This window comes from Theobroma cacao, chromosome 1 (genome assembly GCF_053813885.1).
Source record: "Theobroma cacao isolate CCN51 chromosome 1, ASM5381388v1, whole genome shotgun sequence".
In the NCBI taxonomy this organism is placed as follows: domain Eukaryota; kingdom Viridiplantae; phylum Streptophyta; class Magnoliopsida; order Malvales; family Malvaceae; genus Theobroma; species Theobroma cacao.
Window position 1 is genome coordinate 11,196,025 of NC_142639.1, and position 20,678 is coordinate 11,216,702.

General features: G+C 29.4%; 1 protein-coding gene, 1 non-coding gene and 1 pseudogene across 3 annotated transcripts; 1 reads left to right on the forward strand and 2 right to left on the reverse strand.

The window, feature by feature from the left end:
* Window positions 1-15: 15 nt before the first annotated feature.
* LOC148764525 (U2 spliceosomal RNA) lies at window positions 16-210 on the reverse strand. The gene has a single exon (XR_016024376.1). It is a non-coding gene; the product is annotated as a U2 spliceosomal RNA (small nuclear RNA).
* Window positions 211-2,470: 2,260 nt separating this feature from the next.
* LOC18612278 (polyubiquitin-like) lies at window positions 2,471-4,938 on the forward strand (annotated as a pseudogene). The gene is made up of 2 exons (XR_016024220.1): window positions 2,471-2,622; window positions 3,331-4,938. The product of XR_016024220.1 is annotated as a polyubiquitin-like (transcript).
* A 635-nt stretch (window positions 4,939-5,573) lies between these two features.
* On the reverse strand, window positions 5,574-6,656 carry LOC18612279 (uncharacterized). The gene is made up of 2 exons (XM_007048999.3): window positions 6,099-6,656; window positions 5,574-5,976 (listed from the first exon to the last, which is right to left on the reverse strand). The coding sequence occupies exons 1-2, from the start codon at window positions 6,528-6,530 to the stop codon at window positions 5,863-5,865; spliced, it is 546 nt and encodes a 181-aa protein (XP_007049061.3). The 5' UTR covers window positions 6,531-6,656; the 3' UTR covers window positions 5,574-5,862.
* Between the last annotated feature and the right edge of the window lie 14,022 nt (window positions 6,657-20,678).

The window sequence follows — 20,678 nt, forward strand, 5'->3', positions numbered from 1 at the left end:
ATTTTTTTTTTTTGGGTGGGGTGCGCCAGGCCCAAGCCATAGTGCAACGCATGGGCGACACATGAGATCCCCAGTAGCAAGCTACCGTTATGGGCTCTCCCCTTAAAAAATTAATTTAATATCATGTGGACCAATGGCCCACGTATCAGATATTAAACTGATAAGAACAGATACTACACTTGATCTTAGCCAAAAGGTCGAGAAAGGTATGAGCTTCTGTAAGCTTAAAAAAACAGATTTTAATAAAAAAATTTAATACATATAATAATATATTTTTTAATTTTTTAATATTTTTAATTTGATAATAATAATAGACATAATATTTATAAAAAAACTATTAAATAATTTTACAAAATTAAAATAAACTTTATTCTTTTATGACATTTAATTAAGTATTTTTATTTTTATTTTTGAGTCAAATAAATTTTTATATTTTTATTTTGGACCAAATTAATCTTTATGATTAATGGTTAATTTAGTCAAAATATCTCTTATCATTCAATACAATATAATATTAACGTGACATATTAAAATATCATAATTAATGATTATGTGATATGCTAACATATTATAATTGAAGTCAAAATGCCTCTTATCATTTAATAGTATATAATATTGACGTGATATATTAAAATATCATAATTAATGATTATGCGATATATTAATATACTATAATTGATAATAACGTGATATACTAATATGATATGATAATATAATTATGTAATAATTTTCACTTTTAATATTAATACGTTAGTGTCATGAAAGAATAAAATAACAAACAATATTTTAATTAATAAAAATTAATCAAACATTAATCATAATAGTTTATTTGATTCAAAATAACATTATAAAAACTTAATTGAAAGAAATAAAAAATAAAAAAAATTAATTTTTTTTAAATAATTTAAAAACGTTTTCAGACATTATACCATAGTAATATTCTAAAATCTCTACTTCTAAGAGGAGTTTCCACGCAGCTCGAACGGAACCATACCAAATAAGCTTTTACGAAGTTTCTCGTAAAACACATTTAAATGGAAATTGAAATTGAAATTGAAATTGATGTGCCTTAATGAAGAAGCTGAGCCAGTTCCAGCCATGACGTGAAATGTACTGCAAAGACAAGCCTAATTTTTTACTTTCTTCTCAACTATTCTGTCCTTGTAGCATATGCTGTGTAGCGCCGTTTTCCTTAACTTTAATTTCTTGAATAAAAATCAGATTTAGACGTTGAGTAGAGCATACAGTGATTCGATCTTGTAGATGTGTCATGGTTAAAAACTAAATTAATCAAAAAAATTTAAAAATTGATTAAATTGACCGAATTCTCGAAACAACTAAAATAATTGAAAATCAAAATAATTTGATCGGTTTAGTCATAAACCAAATAATAAAACATACATTTATATTAAATATTAATATTAATTGTGAGATTGGTGGCATGAACCAAGTGACACAAACTTAGATGATAAAATTATTTACATTTGTTAAGAAATATAATTATAAATTCTTTGGTATGCTCAGGAAAAAAAAAGTAAACTTTGAAAAAAATTCAAATTATTTAATTAGTTTCTGCATTCTGCCAAAATGATGGATTTAATCTTTGTATAATTATTTGTAAAAATTGAGTCACTATAATTTTTAAAAATTGACAATATCAATCAATTGTGTTAAAATTTTTTATTATTTATACTAAGATAGAATTTTATTGTGTTGATGTGTTATTTTTTTATTGATGTGATATTAAATTTGATAACATGACAATGATGATTTAACACTTTACTAATGATATGATATGATGTGACTTAATTTTAACATAGATTTTATAAGTATAAATATGAAATTATCTAATGTGAGTTAATAGTTTTAAATAAAATTAAAAAAAAACAAATCAAAATTATGAATAAGTTTCTAAGATTTAAGAAAAATAGTGCATTAAAATTCTATGCTACATAAGTTAAAGTAATGAAAAAAGTGTTGTAAAATATATTAAAAAAATACCACATCATCATTAATAGATTATCATATTCAATACCACATCAACAAAAGATTACTATAGTAGCATAAATAATAGAAAAATTTTAATATTGTTAACAATTGGATTGACATTATTAATTTTAGAAAGTATAGAAATTTAATTTTTATAAATTATTACATACGAACTAAATCTACAACCTTACCAAAATATAGGGTCTAATAGCATATTTTAACTAAAAAATCCTATCAACTTTCTTTATAACATAACCTATTCTCTCTTAAAATGCAATTTTACATTGTTCTTTTTTTTTTCATTTTACAACACTGTATTATTAAAGAATTAGATGGGCCCAATGTATATATAATTTTGGAATAAAAGAATTACAGACAAATTTTTATATTATTATTATTACGAAAAATTATAAAAATTATATATATAATAAAAAAAAAACCTTGACGTGTACGTATGGTATAAGGAAAAAAAATTAACGAATACAATTATACGAGTTTCTAGAAACATTGCGGTCCTTGTTTGGCAGCTTCCCTCGCTATAAAAGGCGTATAACTCTAGCCCTAGCCTACTCATCGCCAGAGATTATATCAGTTTTATTGATCCAAGTTTGTCAAACTTCTCTCTCATTCAAGGTAACTTTTCGTCTCCTTCGAATTTCTGGTTGTTTTTATCTCCTTCTTTAAGTTCATTTTACTTCTCTTTTCTGATTCTTTATATTTTGATTGATCTTGGCGCTGCAATGCAAATTAGTGGTTTTTTGTTTCTTTTATCATGCCTTACTGATCAGGCTATGATTAATCGAATCATATTCCTTTTTAATATGATTGATCTGTTTTTGTAGATCTATTGATATAGTACATGACGGATAAGACTTTTCTTTCTTTTTAATTTGTTGGTCGAATCTTGTTATTTTCAATCCGTGTAATTTGGGCAAAAAAGTTCGAATATTGAAATGAAAAGGCAAGTTTTTGATTGCCCAGAAGTGATAGTTCCTTTGAATATTGTGATCTGTTTTGGATACTATGTAGCTTTAGATTGGTCTTTTAAGATCATTTTATAAACTAATATTGATCATGGGTTGCTTTTGTTTTCATCTTCTAAGTTCTTCCCTTAATCAATAGAATCTAGGCTCTTGATTGGTTTTTGGGAATTTCGTCAATTTCCAACAGTTCTTTTTCCTTTAATAATTGTTAGGTTTTCCTTAGTGAAAGAGCTTTTCTTTACCTTTCTTTCATTTCCTATCTTGTGTTTTTTTTAAGAGTTTTTGGCAAATATATTTATGATCACCAGGGCATTTTCATTTTAGTTTCTAAGCTTCTGTTAATTCTTTGACCTACCAGATGCAAATCTTTGTGAAAACCCTAACAGGCAAGACCATCACCCTTGAGGTTGAGAGCTCTGATACTATTGACAATGTCAAGGCTAAGATCCAAGACAAGGAAGGAATCCCTCCTGACCAGCAAAGGCTTATTTTTGCTGGCAAACAGCTTGAAGATGGTCGAACCCTAGCTGACTATAATATCCAGAAGGAGTCTACCCTCCATTTGGTGCTTCGTCTCCGTGGTGGTATGCAAATCTTTGTCAAGACTCTCACGGGAAAGACTATCACCTTGGAGGTTGAGAGCTCTGACACTATTGATAATGTCAAGGCTAAGATCCAAGACAAGGAAGGAATCCCTCCCGACCAGCAAAGGCTTATTTTTGCTGGCAAACAGCTTGAAGACGGCCGAACCCTAGCTGACTATAATATCCAGAAGGAGTCCACCCTCCATTTGGTGCTTCGTCTCCGTGGTGGTATGCAAATCTTTGTCAAGACACTCACAGGAAAGACTATCACCTTGGAGGTTGAGAGCTCTGATACTATTGACAATGTCAAAGCGAAGATCCAAGACAAGGAAGGAATCCCTCCTGATCAACAAAGACTTATCTTTGCTGGCAAACAGCTTGAAGACGGTCGCACCCTAGCTGACTATAATATCCAGAAGGAGTCCACCCTTCATTTGGTGCTTCGTCTTCGAGGTGGCATGCAAATCTTTGTCAAGACTCTCACAGGTAAAACGATCACTTTGGAGGTAGAGAGCTCGGACACTATTGACAATGTCAAGGCTAAGATTCAGGATAAAGAGGGTATCCCACCAGATCAGCAGAGGTTGATTTTTGCTGGAAAACAACTTGAAGATGGAAGGACACTTGCTGATTATAACATTCAAAAGGAGTCAACCCTTCACTTGGTTCTCCGTCTTCGTGGTGGGATGCAAATTTTTGTGAAGACTCTTACTGGAAAGACTATCACATTGGAGGTTGAGAGTTCAGATACCATTGATAATGTGAAGGCAAAGATCCAAGATAAGGAGGGTATCCCACCAGACCAGCAAAGGCTCATCTTTGCTGGCAAGCAGCTTGAAGATGGAAGAACTCTCGCTGACTATAATATCCAAAAGGAATCTACCCTTCACTTGGTGTTGCGTTTACGTGGTGGGATGCAGATATTTGTGAAGACCTTGACTGAAATGTGAAGGCAAAGATCCAGGACAAGGAGGGGATCCCTCCAGACCAGCAGAGGTTGATTTTTGCTGGGAAGCAGCTGGAGGATGGGAGAACTCTGGCAGACTACAACATCCAGAAGGAATCCACCTTGCATCTTGTTCTTCGCCTTCGTGGTGGCTTTTAAGTTTAGAAGTGATGCAGCAGTCAGGGTGTTTGGTTCTTCAATGAATTGTTTTTGCTTATTGGCCAGTGTTTAAGGGTTCTAAATGTCTTCTGAAACTTATTTTAGGTCTTGGTTTGGTTTATGGTTGTCATACTTACTCCTCTTGAATGAGGTTATCGTACTCAGTTTATTGTAATATGGATCTTTGTTCGCATGTGTCTCTTGTGGTTAAATTCTCTGTTTCTTTGTGGAGATCGGGCTGCATTTCTGTTATAGAATTTGATCTTACCCGTAAAAAGTTAGATGTGCCTCTTGGAATGTAGTTGTGGTTCTTATTCTGTCTTTTTTACTAGCCCATGTTACAGAGACTGCCCATAAATTGATGCTACATGCAGGATGTTTTGCATCTAAGGTGTACCATCATGTGTACATGTAAGTATGTCAAATTTCCTTGGTTATGTTTCATTGCTGACTGCTGAGGTATATCGGCCCTTTTATTCTGCCAACAGGTCATTTAGGTCTGTTAAATCTCCTTGGTTATGTACATGTAGTTGTGGTCGGTACTTTCTTTGGAGGATTGGAGCCAATCTCCTTGGTTACGTACATGTAGTTGTGGTCGGTACTTTCTTTTGAGGATTGGGGCTCCAGTTAGTCTTTCTGGTCTCTTTAGATCTCTGCTTTTAATTATTTAGGATGAAAAAAGAATTCAATTTTTTGCTTCAAGGATAAAACAACAATTTTCTTCACCATAAAGTTTGTCTTATTTGTCAGGATATTGAGTGCAAGAAAGATTTTCGAGTAGGGATATTTGTTCTGAAGAACGGATCTCCTATGGTAGACTGCAGATGCAGAAAAGATCTGTAGGCAATTTTTCTTGTCATCTTTTGACTTGATTAATAAAAAAAAAACAAACCTTCAAAGGAGGAACAAAGATTAACTTAAACTTGGATTCAAGTTATATACCACTTTTAGATTGAAGAAAGTCAGAAATAATCAATTGTCCAGGGCTTCTTCTGAACTAAAACCAATTGAAAGGTATAAAGCATAACAAAAGTACTGAAGTAAAGCAAATGACAACCGATTACATGCTTGAAATTACTCATGTCTTCAAAATGTTGCCTTTGTTTTAGAATTGAAAAGAATGAGGCGAATAAGAATGCATGCCGGAATATATGCATGATTTATCTAAACTTAAAAAATGAATAACATAACTTGATGGTCTTCAAATGTTTGAATCCCTCATCAAATAGTTGGGAAGCTTCACGTGGTGGACCGTTGAGTCTTTCTTCTTTCTCTTGAAATGCTTCGAGGAAGCCTTCAGCATCTGACTCCACCCCTGTTCAGTACGGTCCACAAGAGAAAAAGAAAAATCTTTGTTAATTGACTTGATTACGAATAATCTAATACACGTCTTTGGACCAAAAAGGAGATGGTAAGCATGGAAACAGATTCATTTACCTTAGTAATAATGGAGGCACAGCCGCCCTTGATAGGAGTTGGAGAAAACTCAGAAGTCCTTTTCTTCCTTTTCTTGTTTTTGTTCCTCAAAAGATTGATGTTAAGTGCAGCGGTGCCTATCTTCTTCTTGATGTTGGGTATGGATTTCTTGCCACTATTCTTGCTTTTCGCCATCTCCAACCCAAACCCAAACTCAAAAGCGAGCTTCCTAGGTGTAATCGGATCAAAAGCCAAATCTTCAGGGCTGTAAGCACGAGGGACCAAAGGAGACCAAAGCGAGCTTTGGGTGTAGTCGAAATCAAAGGCAGAGTTGTCTGGGAACTTGCAAAGCAGCTCTCTTGACATCAATGGCTCCAAATACTCCACCACTCTCGCTGTAGCAATTATAAGACTCTCTTGCTCTTCTTGCTCATTCATGGTTGGGTTTTGCATTTTTAATCTTTGCTCTAACTCTTTCTTTTGCCTGGGTGCTGTTTCCTTCAAAGCTTTTGAGTTTGTCTATTTCCAGTTTCTCAAGCAAAAGAGAGAAGACTTAAAAGCTCAAAAAGTGACCGTTGCAAGGACTTTTGTCCGATTGCCACCCACTTAAAGTGGTATGCCCATGTTAAACCTATCTTTCGATATTTGTTTCCTCTTCTACCCTCATTGTTGTTTTATTTACTTTGCATTTTAATGTTTTTCGGAAACAGCAACTTATTGCAAAATGAGACAAAAATCTATTATACTTTAATACATATATGAAAGATGCCTTTCATTTGGTTAAAGATTGTAAAATGAATTCTTGTAATAAGGAGGGGAAGTATTGTAAATATGTAAAAAGATGTATTGGGCGCAACAAAGAGGAAGATTGTAGCAATTCTTGAAATATTGAGTGTCGTGACAAGTAAAAAAGAATAAAAAGAAAATTAAGAAATAGAAGAAAATTAGAGAGAGAATTTAGAGAGGGGAGCTTTGGAGGAAAATGTTTTAGCTCTAGAAGGAAGAGAAATTCCTCTAAATGAATTGTGAGATTTTATAGATAGTTCCAAAAATGACGGATACTCAAGAATAGGTTTTAATGCACTTAATAAATGACATTATTATAAAGAGCTTTAATATGAGTAACCGTTGCTGTAACACATTGTATACATATTAAGGTGGTGATTTTATGTCATATAATGTGAGTGATCATTGAAATAATTGGATGTAATAATACTTGTTATTGAGTATAAAATAATAGAGAAGAGGTATACGTAAAAAGCTATATGAGAACAAGTTAAGAGAAAAAAGTGTATGTGAACAAGTATAAATGAAGAAGATGTACATGAACAGGTACATGAGAATAAGGTAAAAGCGAGAAACACTCGTACTTCAAGAAAATGTTAAGAAAAAAATCTCTTAACTATCTACATATCTGAGTTACTAAGTGAAATTCTCCAGAACATCCCACTATTAAAGTAACCTGGGAACCTGCCACTCGTTCCAAGTTGCTTTTACTACTATTTGTATGAAGTGGGTATTCTACATGAAATAGTGCTTCATTTGTTCTAACTGTTTTGCATGAAATAGTACTTCACTTTTAATTGCCACTTATTCAAGATTATTTTCACTGTTATTCGTAGGAAGTGATTATTTGGCATGAAGTAATGCATCACTTGTTCTAATTGTTCTGTATAAAGTAGTGCTTCCTTTGTAATGGCTATTTTCATTATTCTCTATATAATGTTACGTTGTAAAATAATTTTTTAGAGAATAAATATTAACCAAAATCAAGTATCTACAAATATCAATCACATTTTCAAACCTATTAAAATAAAAGTTGAGCAGTGGCAATGATATAATTTGATACATATTATTCTACCTTAATGTTTAATCTTGTTTATATATATATATATATATATATTAGAACTCTAGGGTAACAACTCGAGCTTATCTAGTAAGTAAAGAGAAAGTAGAAGAGATTCAAATAAAACATTGAGGGAATATTGTAGCTTTAGATTTTTGATTAATTGATTCTACGTAAATTGTTACTTTTGCTTTTAGTTTTAATTTTAGTTTCTTTAATTTTTAGTGGTTTTAAATTCAGTTGTTTAAATAAGATTAAGTTATGTTAATTTTAGTATTTAATAAAAAGATTTAGGCAATTCTCCATGAGAACGAACTTTATTTTATGATATATTACTTGTTAACAATATGTGCATTTGCGTGGTAAATTCGACACAATATAAGGAGATTATTAATTTGTATATCAAATAAGACCCATATGTTTTATTTTAAAATGTATTATCTTATACATTTAGTGAATTATTAATTTACCACATTTGTCTCAAGTTGAGACTGATCAAAAATATTATTCTTTTTGAAAGGTACATAATATTATTGCTAATTGTCAAAATCCAAAATGATCTTGGACTTTTATAAGTACAAAGAGAATATAATGCGTATTAATAACCCCTAAAAATAACCAAATATCCAACTTAGGGTAAATTGGATAATAATACTAATGCCAAAATTTAATCCACGACTAATTCAAACAATCCACTGCTTGATCCCATCTAGAATTTATGCTATCTGAATCACATTAAAGCTTCCAAATTCAGACCGTTCTCATTGTATTAAACCAATTTCTCTCCTAATTGCAAACCACCAACTCAGCAACTGTCCAAACAGAAATCCCCTATTCAAACATTCCAAGCAGACTGTGAATCTTGCCATATACCAAGTAGTGTCTACATAACAAATTGGTCAAAAATATTATTTAATCAAGGTTATTAATTTATAGAGGTTATATTGTAAATGAAAAATTTTCAATGTTGGAATTTTAAGAACATCGTAAGCGATAATTTTCTCGAAAATTCTTAAGCGAGAAAATTTCCTTCAATTTTACCAAAAAATTTGAGGAATTCAAGAAAGATTTCAATATCAAAGCATTTTTGTTTACTTACTTATTTGGAGAAAATAAAGTAAATTTAAAATCAATGCACGTAAAAAGCATAAAATATGCAAATAGATAAAAATTCTCCAATGATGGAATTTTAAGAAAGTTGTTAGTGACAATTTTCTTCAAATTTTTTAGGTGAGAAAGTTTTATTAAATTCTACCAAAAGTGTTGGGAAATTTAGAAAAAATTTTCACTCAAAATAACAATAATAATAATAATAATAATGATAAATTATTAATAATAACAATAATATAAAAATAAAAATTTTAAATGAGCATAAAAAGAGAAAAACATTTTATCTAAACATTTTTATAAACATATTAAAATAATTCTAACAATGGAATCTCTTCAAGAAAATAAGGGATTTTCTTAAATGTTCTCGAGGTAAGAGGATTTTTCTTAGTTCTGTTCAGAGTGTTGGCAAAACTTAAAATAACGAATTATAATAGTAATAATAATAGGTAAAAAAATGGAAGAAGAAAACCATAAATAAATAAATAAATGAGGAAAATATAAGCAAATATGAAATTAAGGATTATTAATTAAGGCTAAGATAGGATAACACGTGGATAATTGGTATCGTTTTTTGAACGAATGTCACAGGGGTACTAATACCTTTCTCATGCATAACCGTACTCCAAAACCTTATCATTGTTATGTAAACTAAAACCTATTTTTTGAAAAAAACCAAGCTTAGGATAACATTTTAAAAATTAGATTCAAATAAGTGGTCAATCACATCTAAATAAAAAAGATTTGTGGTAACTCCATTTCACATTGAGCAATTGCGTTCTTAAACTCACATGTTATGACACAATTCAGTAAATTATATATTTTCCACATAATTATTTTAACTATGGATATCATTTAAATAGCATTAAAAAATAAATTACAAGAAATTTTTAGCAAATAAACTTTAAGTTAATTTATTTATTTTAGAATATATAAAAATAAATAGTAAAAATATTATTTATTTATTTTTTAACATAATTCTTACTAAAATAATCTTAATTTATATTCATTTATGCAATTAAAAAAATCATTTATGCAGTTAAAACTAAAAGATTTTACATTTAGTTGTTATACCTCAACACTTTTGTTTTTTAATAGCATAATTTTTCTAAAAAAAAGGAAGAGAGTCTCAACAGCAAAAGAGAAACTCCAAGCCTCAATCAAAGGTACATCAAATTGCAAAGCAATCCCAAAGCACTAACGACAAAGAAAAAACAATCAAGAAAAGAACATAACCATAAACAGAAAGGGAGAATAACACCGAAAGAAGAACACAAAAACACAACAATTAACCAAAAACTTGAATGCGCTCAGAAGTACAATTAATAGCGAGCTTGGCCAAGCGATCCGCAAGGTAGTTTGCTTCATAGGGAATATGGATGATATACCAATTCTTAATATTTTTTATCAATAAATCAATTAGTCTGAGAATGCACTTGAATTGCCAAGGAGAAGAAAAGGGGCAGTTGATCCATTTGACAGCATTGGAAAAGTCCAATTCAATGTGAGATTGTGAGAAGAATCCTAGTGAGATGCAGCAAAAATAGCAAAGGCTTCTTTAATAGCAAAGACCTCTGAAATATTAGAATCAATAATACCTAACAGTTTAGAAAACAGGATTTTGACATTACCTTCATGATCCCGGAGAGCTCCTTCAATTCTAGAAGGACTTGGGCATCCACGAGTAGCGCCATCAACATTGAATTTCAATGAACCAGTTGCTAGCTTAACTAATCACACTTTTTTTTTTGGTCTTTTTAACCATTTGGGAAACTTTAGCAAAATTTAGGTTTCGAATCATGTCAGTCATCGAAGAATTAAAGTTAGGCCATTTGGCCTTGATCCACAAGCAAACCCTTAACTTGATAATGTCAAAAATATAACCTGAGTCCCAAGGCTTTCCATTGGAAACCAAATTGTTCCTCTGAATCCGAATCGTCCAAGGAATCGTAAAAAATGACAATTTCCAAATTAGAAAATGATCTCTGCCATTAACAGCCTCATTCCAAACAGAAAAATAATCCCTCAAATTCTTAAGAGAGGTCCAAGAAAATCTCCAAAAATTAACCCATAACATCCAAACACACCAAACACCATAATAGTCAATGAAAAAATGTTCAACAATATCAACATCGGCATTACAGATGTGGTAAAGTGCAACATTCTTATCAATAAAACCTCTTCGAAGAAATTCTCTTTTAACTGCAATCATACCCTTCATCACTTACCAATAGAAAATTTCACATTTAGAATGAGCAAGATTAGCCTTAATAGAATTCCAAAAGAGTTTGTCGCCATTAGAATCAAATACAGATTTATAAAACCTACTGAAGGAATAAAGACCACAAGAGTTGCTTTTCCAAATGACTGTTAGTTTCATTTTTATCAAGAAAGACATTGTCAAGAAATCCCATATGATTAAACCACTAATCCCTTCCCCAGTCAAAGAGGTTGCTTCTTAACTAAATTTTCCATATCCATAAATAATCTCTCCATGCACCATAGTCAGCCAAAACACCATCTTTAATAGAAGAAAGCATAAAGATCCTAGGGAATGATGATTTAAGGAGACAACCCTCAACCCATTCATCGTGCCAGAATTTAATTCTATCACCTTTGCCAAGCAAAAACCCCATACTAGTAGAAAGCAGATGAGATAAGTCATTAGTAAAGCAAAGAAGCTTGGTGACATTTTTCCAAATAGAAAAGATAAACCTTGGAAAAGAGTACATCGGTAAAAGAGCATTGGGATTCATACCATATTTTTCATTGATTGTTTTCCTCCAAGGTTGTCCGTTTCTTCACTAAAACGTCAAAGGCATTTATGAAGAATAGCAGAATTCTTGAGCTAATTCATACCTCTACATTTAGGTGACATTTGTTTTTTTTTTTTCATTTTCAATAATTTTTTTTCTTTTACTTCACTTTATTGTTTCTTTCTAGTTCTCTTTCCTTCACATCCTTCCCAACCTTCCTACTATAGCCACACGACATTAATTTAAATAATTATACCTTTTCTATATTTGGTATTCTAGTTGTTAATATAATTATTATAAAGTGTAGTGAAGAATAACGTACATTGCTATTTTTTTCATGTGCATAACTTTCAACCCAATGATATGCATTTGTAAATTTGACTAACTTTATTAAAATGATGAACAAAAGAAAAGATTAAGAAGCAAATTAAGAAATCCAACGACCAATTACATCAGTAACTAAGATATTAGCTATTTTTGTAGGAACCCAACCATCCCAATGTGAAGTTTCTTCGAGTTCAGTTGCAATTCTAGCAATGTTATTTGCAGCATCATTAGAATATTCATCTATTTGGTGAACCTTCACACTTCGAAAACTTTTAATATATTTAACACAATTTGCAAGAATACTTTGACATATCTTTGAAAATGGTATGGCTTGACGTACAAGCATTTGAATCACGAGTGATTGATCTCCTTCAATTTCAATATAATCAACGCCATACTTTATAGCAATAATAAGCCCGTGGCGCAAAGCAATCAGTTCTGCCATTATAAGGTCTTTGTAACCTTGCGACGGTGTTGCACAAGTTACTTTGAATATGCCATTTTGATCACGAAAAACACATCAAAAACCACCACTATTAGAACCAATAGATCCAGCAAAATTGAGTTTCCATGAGTCATCATATGGTGGAATCCATGTGATGTGATGCACTGACATATCTTGGTTACTCTGTAGGATTTGATGTGAAGAATTTGTTATCAAAATTTATGGTGTCAAGTTAGTAAACTTGAAAAAAAATATTATTGAAGTAAGTACCCAGAAGCAATAATATATATAACCATAAAAAGGCTAACGATTTGTCAAAATTCATTCTATGAGCATAATTAAGGAAAAAAAGTTATATATGGTAAGATGTTCTTGCAAACAATAAGAAATAGGTCAAAATACAATATTTTACTTAAAATGACAATGAAAAATAACAGTTATAAAATTTATTACCATATTGATTTCAGTGAAGTAAATAATTTTATTTATTTATTTATTTTAAAAATAAATAAGATAACTAGTCCTCTTTTCATGATTTAAAAAGACCAACTACAAAGTATTTTACCATCAAGTACAACTAGTTGTAATAAGGATTGATAGTCAACATGTTGATTTGTCACTATTAAATTATTACTTAGATTATGCCATTGGAGCACTGAATCAGTCTTGTAAGTGATTAGTATCACCGGCCTATATTTCTAACTCAAAAGACATGTCTGATAGGTGGAGAAAGGTCTTTTATTAACTCAAGATCCACCTCGATCTTTTACTAGTATGAGATTCGTGGCATATTACCTCACTCAATTGTGCAATGCTCTCATTGTGTTAATTCTTTATCCATAAAAGAGAAAAACCCTTACATTGGTCTAAGTCTACTTCAACCTAATATCTTTCATGAAGGTCTCACATTAGTGAAGATTTAAGTCTGCTCTGATATCACTTGTCACAGATCCACATTTTTAACATAAAAGACAAGCCTAATAAGTAAAGAAATGCCTATATTTATGAATCCAAGACACGTTTCATCTCTTATTGATGTGATATTTTGGGCATTATACCTCACATAATTATGCAATGCTTTTGTTACACTGACTCTTTACCTATAAAGGAAAAGTGACCTTTACACTGGTTTGGGTTCACTTCGACCTTGATATCTCTCATAGGTTCATATTAATGAAGATTTAGATATGCTCTGATACCACTTGTCATAGACTCATGTTTTTAACTCAAAAAAACATGCCTAATAAGTAAAGAAAAGTATTTATTTATTAACCAAATACTCATCCCATCTCTTACTGATATGAAATTTGTGACAATTAGATTAAATCTAGATAAAATAGTTAATAATAAATGTGAGGATCTAATGCCATAGTAATTAGATTCCATAGTTGAGGATTAGGTTTGGAATTGGTATATCAAAATAATAATGATTAGTAACATGACCATAAATCACAAGTATTAAAAAATACCATTAGTCCCATTAATTTAATTTGATGATCTTTTCAGGTAGGGATAAGATTTAAATTACAAATAAAATATAGAAGTAAAATTGTCTTGAAAACAATAAATAAGAAAATAAGTAAGAATACAACTTTTGAGTTAAAAGCTACAGTAATAAAAATAATAGTTATAAAATTTATTACCGTATTGGTTTAACTAAAATAAATCCTTATCTTTTAATTTTGATTTTAACAAATGAGATAACTACTTATTTTTTTATTTTTTAGAGAGACCAAATACAAAATAATTTACTATTTAGCACAACAAACTATAATAAGGATTGCTGGTCAACATGTTGATCTGTCATTGTTGATGAGCAAAACGCTATTAGAGCATTGAAATCCTTTTTATATGCAATTAAATCTAGTTAAAAAAATCTAAATTGACGTAGTTGTTAATATAATTATATTATTTATGCAACGAATATCACAACAACCAGATCGAGTAGTAGAAAATTAGATTTGGAATTGACATACTATAAATTAGTGAATAATGGTTTGACCATAAATTAAAAACATTGGAGATGATTGAAAATAAGCATTAACACCTTAATTTTGATAATTTTTTTGGAAAGTATAAGATTAAAATTACAAAGAAAATGTAGAGGTAAAATTGTCTTTAAAACAATATAAGAAAATAGGTTATGCTACAACATTTTAGTTAGAACAATAATAACAAAATAACATCTATAAAATTTATAACCATATTAGATTTAGTGAAACAAATCGTTGTATTTTACTTTTGATGGTAAAAAATGAGATAACTACTTCTTTTTTCATAATTTTAAAAAACAAACTACGAAATATTCTATTATCTAGTACAACCAATTATAATATGGAATGGTGGTCAATATGTTGATCTATCATTGTTGATGAGTGGAACATGCCGTTAGTGCACTAAATTGGTCTTGTAAGTGATTAAATCTAGTTAAAAGCGTTCTATATTGACATATTTGTTGATAAATTATATCATTTATGTAATAATTTAATGTCATGGCAACCAGATCTAGTAGTAAAGAATTATATTTGAAATTGACATATTAAAAAGTAGTTAATAATGAGTTGACCATAAATTACAAGCTTTACTTCACCATAATATTGAAGATGATTGAAAAAAAAACAATCATTGAGAACTTCAATTTTGATGTTATTTATGGTAGGGACAAGGTTGAAATTAATGTGGAGGTAAAATTGTCTTACAAACAATATAGAGGAAAATAATAGGTTAGAATATATTATTTTAGTAAAAATGACTGAAGTCAAAGAAACTTATAAAATTTATTATCATATTAGTTTAGTGAAGTAAATCTTTTTCTTTTTACTATTGACATAAGAAATGAGGTAACTACCTTTTTTTTCATGATTTAAAGTAACCAACTACAAAAAATTCTATTATCTAGTACAACGAACTATAACGAGATTGGTGGTCAACATGTTGATATGTTTGCTGATGAGTAGATCATGACATTGATGCGTTGAATGGGTCTTGTAAGTGATTAAACATAGTTAAAAACATTCTATATTAGTATAGTTGTAAATAAGATTGTAATCATTTATGCAACGATATAATGTCATAACAACCAAATCGAGTAATAGAGAATTAGATTTGGAATTCGTATTTCAAATTTAGTAAATAATAAGTTACCATAAATCACAAGTATTACTTGACCATATATTACAAGCATTAGAGATAATTGAAAATGATCAGTGATGACCTTAATTTTAATAATATTTTGAGTAAGGCCAAGATTGAAGTTATAAAGAAAATATGGAGGTAAAATCATCTTAAAAACAATATATAAGAACATAGGTTAGAATACCACATTTTAGTTAAAATGACATAATAGTTTTTTTTTTTAAAGTAAACACAATAGTTAAAAATAACATTTATAAAATTTATTACCATATTAGTTTTTGGTGAAGTAAATTGGTTTTTGGTGAAGTAAATTTTTATCTTTTACCTTGTGTTAGCTTTATCCTAGTTTTGAAATGTCAAAATTGATTGAGCTAAATATGCTTTGAAATGAATGAAAGATGTTTTTGAATCTAAAGAAATTCTCAAAGATGTTTTGAAGCTGGTTTTACAAAGAAAGATATCTTGAAATGCTGAGACTGATTGAATATGCTTTGAAAGTGAATAATAATCCTCTTGAACTTAAAGATATGCTCCTAAGCTTTCCTAAAAAGTTTTTGTTTTCAAACTTAAAGTGCCAATCTAAGAATTGAATTCTCAAAAGTAAAGATTTGATTCTTAAATGAGAAGAATGCAAAATTTATTTCTTTATTACAGAAAGAATCAATTCTTAAAATAGAAAAAGTTAGTTCTTAGCAAACAGAAACAGTGAAAAATCGATTCTGAAAAAAAAAAAGTCAGTTTTTGGAAAACAGAACTACTGGAATTGAGAAGAATCAATCCCTTAGAAAGCAAGAATCTATTCTAGGAGAATAGAATGCAAAACGCAAAAAAGAAAGAATCGATTCTCTGTCTACCAAAAGTCAATTATGAGCGAAGAATGAACCAAAGAACACAAGTCTAGAGACAAAGAATCAATTCTACATAAAGAAGATATTAATTCTTAAAGCACCAAAAGCAAAAATTAGAAACTTGGTGAATAAGAAAGAGATGGTGTGAATGGATAAGATTGAAGTGTCAAAAGTTACGTTGAAATTCAAATTCTGGCACCAATCAGTAGTGAAGAACTAACACCTTGAGGAAGAAGAAACAAAATTCTCAAAAAATGCAAAAGTGTCAACTTTAAACCAAGTTGCAGAAGAATTGACATCTTACGAAAGAAGAATCGATTCTTTAGAAACAAAAATTTCCGTACTTTATGAATAACCAACATCTCAATAAAAAAAGAATCGATTCTTTAGAGATAGAAAGTTCCAAACTTCATGAAGAATCGACAACTCATGATTAAAGAATCAAATCTCCATGTGCGACAGAAATATGCAAGCTGATCAGAATATATGAAAGTTGATTCAAATTTCAGTCCAACGAGTAAGAAATCATAGGGCCTATAAATATAGACTTTAAGGAACTTAAAGGTGCGATCTTGAATGATTTTGAAAGATTTTGAAGAGCCAAAAAGAGGGAAAACAAGTAAGAAAGCAAAAAATAGAAAAAATCTTATATTTAAGTAAAGTAGAACCTAAAGATTACATTTTTATCATTCAGCTAATATTTTCGAGCCAAAACTTCTTTTCATTATTTATTTCTCTTGAGAAAGCTCTCATCTTTTTTAGCCTAAACATCATTATCAACCTTCTTAGAGGTTTTGAGCTACAGATTCTTTGAGAATCCACTATTGTATTGGTTACACCTCTATACAAAAAGTAAAGAGGTTTTGCTTGTTTCTTAAAAAGGCTGTGTCTTGTGTCAAGGTTATGCTTGAACCTGAAAATATAGTGTTTTGATTAAGGTTACACCTGATCCTATAAAAAGGCATGTTGTGAAGATTATATTTGATCTTGTTGAAAAGCATGTTGTGAAAGTTACACTTCATCCTGTTGAAAAGGCATGTTGTGAAAGTTACGCCTGATCTTGTTGAAAAGGCAAATTGATAGTAGATTCGAACTCTTTGTACTATCAAGAGAGATGACCTAGGCATTGAAAGGTCGAATTTTTATAAAAATCCTGCTAATTACTTTTTATTTTTCTACATTTTATTTGCTTAGTTCATACTCTACTTTTGCTACTCTATTCCTTATATTTCCTCTACATTTTCAAAGTTATTTTAAAATGGGAGACTTTTTAATTTATAACCATTTCACCTCCCTTTTATTTATTTACTTTTACCTTATCTTCCTAACACCTTGGATAATAACAAATGAGACAAGTACTCCTTTTTTCATAATTTAAAAACACAAATTACAAAAATATTCTACTATCTAGAACAACTAGTGTAATAGGGATTGGTAGTCAACATGTTGATATGTCATTTTTGATGAGCAAAACATGTCATTTTTTTTTTATAATTGAGGAAAAGGGGATTTAAACCTCACTCTTTAGGTAGGGGGTTCATGTACCAATCAATTAGCCAAATGGTCGGATGCGAGTAAAACATACTATTGGTGCACTAAATTGAACTTGTAAGTGATTCGATCTAACGTCCTTTTAGATTGACACAATCATTGATAAGGTTATATCATTTATACAGCAATCTAATATCACAATAATAAAATCGTGTGGTAGAGAATTAGATTTGGTATTGACATAAAACAAATAAGTGAATAATGACGTGACCATGAATGACGAGCATTACTTGACCATAATTCATAAGCATTAGAGATGATTGAAAATGATTATTGATGAATTTAATTTTGATTATTTTTTGGGCAAGGACAAGATAGAAATTACAAAGAAAATGTCCTAAAAATGATATAAGAAAATATGTCATAATACTATATTTTAGTTAAAAATGACAATAGTAAAAATAACTAGATTTAACCCCGCAGCTACGAGTTAATTAAATCTTTTAAGTAATGAATGTAAAAAATTTTCTTAAGAATAATAGTAAAAGATAAATGGTTGTATTACTGATGATTTAGTTACAAGATAATTATAAGTTTTGTGTGATTTATAAATAAAGAAAAAGCATTAATAGAAATAGAAAAATTGTATTGATTGATAGCTTTAGTCGAATTACGACAATGCTATATCTCTCGAAGAGTTTTCAATTCACATGTAATAGAAGTTTTGACAAAATAAAAATTGCATATTTGTATTGTTTTGAAATAACATTGTAAAGTAGACAAATGTTACACAATTTGTCTTTCATAGCTTGAAAAGAGTATTGTAACATATCAAATATGGTAATTGGCAATAATTTATAAATGAAATAGTTAGAATAAAAAAAATAAAGAACCATTGATGTAATATTTCTTGAAAAGCCTTTCGTCATTTAAAGTCCTGTAGCAAGTGTACCTGAAGAAGGCAAATCCAAAAAAGAATGAAAAAATAATATTATTAATGTAGCAAATGTTTAATACTGTTTCAATATTTACAATGCTTTAGAAATCCTTTGATAATAAAGAGATCAAAAAACTGATATAGATGGGTGTAAATGCAGCATTTGTTGCAGTAGTAAGTGAATAATAAACAAATAAGTAAAACATTACACTTTTAGTACAAATTCACTAAAAACTAAGAAACTATAGATTATATAATGAAGAAAATAAGCAAAGTGTAGTTTCTTGATTCTTTTACTTGTACATTCACTAACATTCAATTAAAGAGTTTGCAAAAATTAAAAGGTCATAATATAGAATTTTAGTTGAACATAAAAAGTAACATATAAGCTTTTATCCAATATAAAATGCCTAAACTTTTAAAACTTTATCAAAAAAAAAAAAAACAAATAAGAGCTTATCTTTACAATGCATGTTCTATAAAAGAATCACCATTCTTTGTGTTTTTGTAAAATATATAAAACTTACATTAGATACTTTCAATATCAAAGAAATAATTATATCAAATACATTAATGGATGAAAAAATAATACAAAAATATATTGACAAAAGATAATAATAAATTTATAAAATCATAATTATAAATCAAAGATAGCTAATGGTATGAAACTCAAAATTGAAAAAAAAAAAGTACAATCTATGTGAAAATATTGCAAGAAAGTATTAACATACATGAATCCTGAAAGTGATTTCAGGATATAAAAATGTCTTTACAATGTTTCACAGCACTCTAAACCCAAGTTCACCATTGATCATGTACATTAGGTTAAGAGTTTACAAAAATTAAAAGAGCATAACATACAGTTTGAGTTAAACATAAAAGGTAATACAAAAGCATTCATCCAATATCGAGCACCTAAACTCTAAAAGCTTTAGTTAAAAATACAATATAAAAAAGAGTTTATCTTTATAATGAATATTGTGTAAAAGAAACAACATTGTTTGTGTTCCTGTAAATTATATAATACTAATGTCAAATACTTTTGATATCAAATAAATGATTATATCATATACATTAGTGTATGAAAAAAATAATACAAAAATATTGTCAAAAGATAATAATAAATTTATAAAATGAAGAGAAATAATTACCATTTGATTTAGATGTTGATACATGGTTGTGCAATATATGATACTTTATTTGCATTGTTCAATAAAAGAATGAGTATTTGAATCATTGATCATGATTTTGATAATTGTCATCCAAACTAAATTATTTAACCTGAATAAGCTTAAATCTTTCACATGCTTATATTATAATTCATATAAGACACCAATAAATGGAACAAAACACAAAAACAAAAAAAAAATATAAAAATGAAAAGTATAATAATTTGAAAATATTAGCAACAAAAAAATCATCAAATACAAAAACGTAAAACACAAAGAACAAAGAATCAAACCAATATCAACCAACAGACTCATCTTTCATGAACATAGTAATACAAATAAGTTAAAACAGAAAAAAAATGATAAAAATATTGAAACATCAAGATATAGAATAGCCACATTAAAACTTTCAACCACTGAAGACAGGAAACTCTACTGATAGCAACGAATCCACCTGATCTCATTGACACCTACAAACACAAAATTAAAACATATTAAGGATTGATAAAAGCAAAACATATAAAAAAAATACCTACATAA

Coding starts and splice junctions, on each gene's coding strand:
- LOC18612279 (XM_007048999.3), bottom strand. CDS start 6,530: ATGCAAAACCCAACCATGAATGAGCAAGAAGAGCAAGAGAGTCTTATA. Junction 5,977..6,098: donor GTGCCTCCATTATTACTAAG/GTAAATGAATCT, acceptor CGTACTGAACAG/GGGTGGAGTCAGATGCTGAA.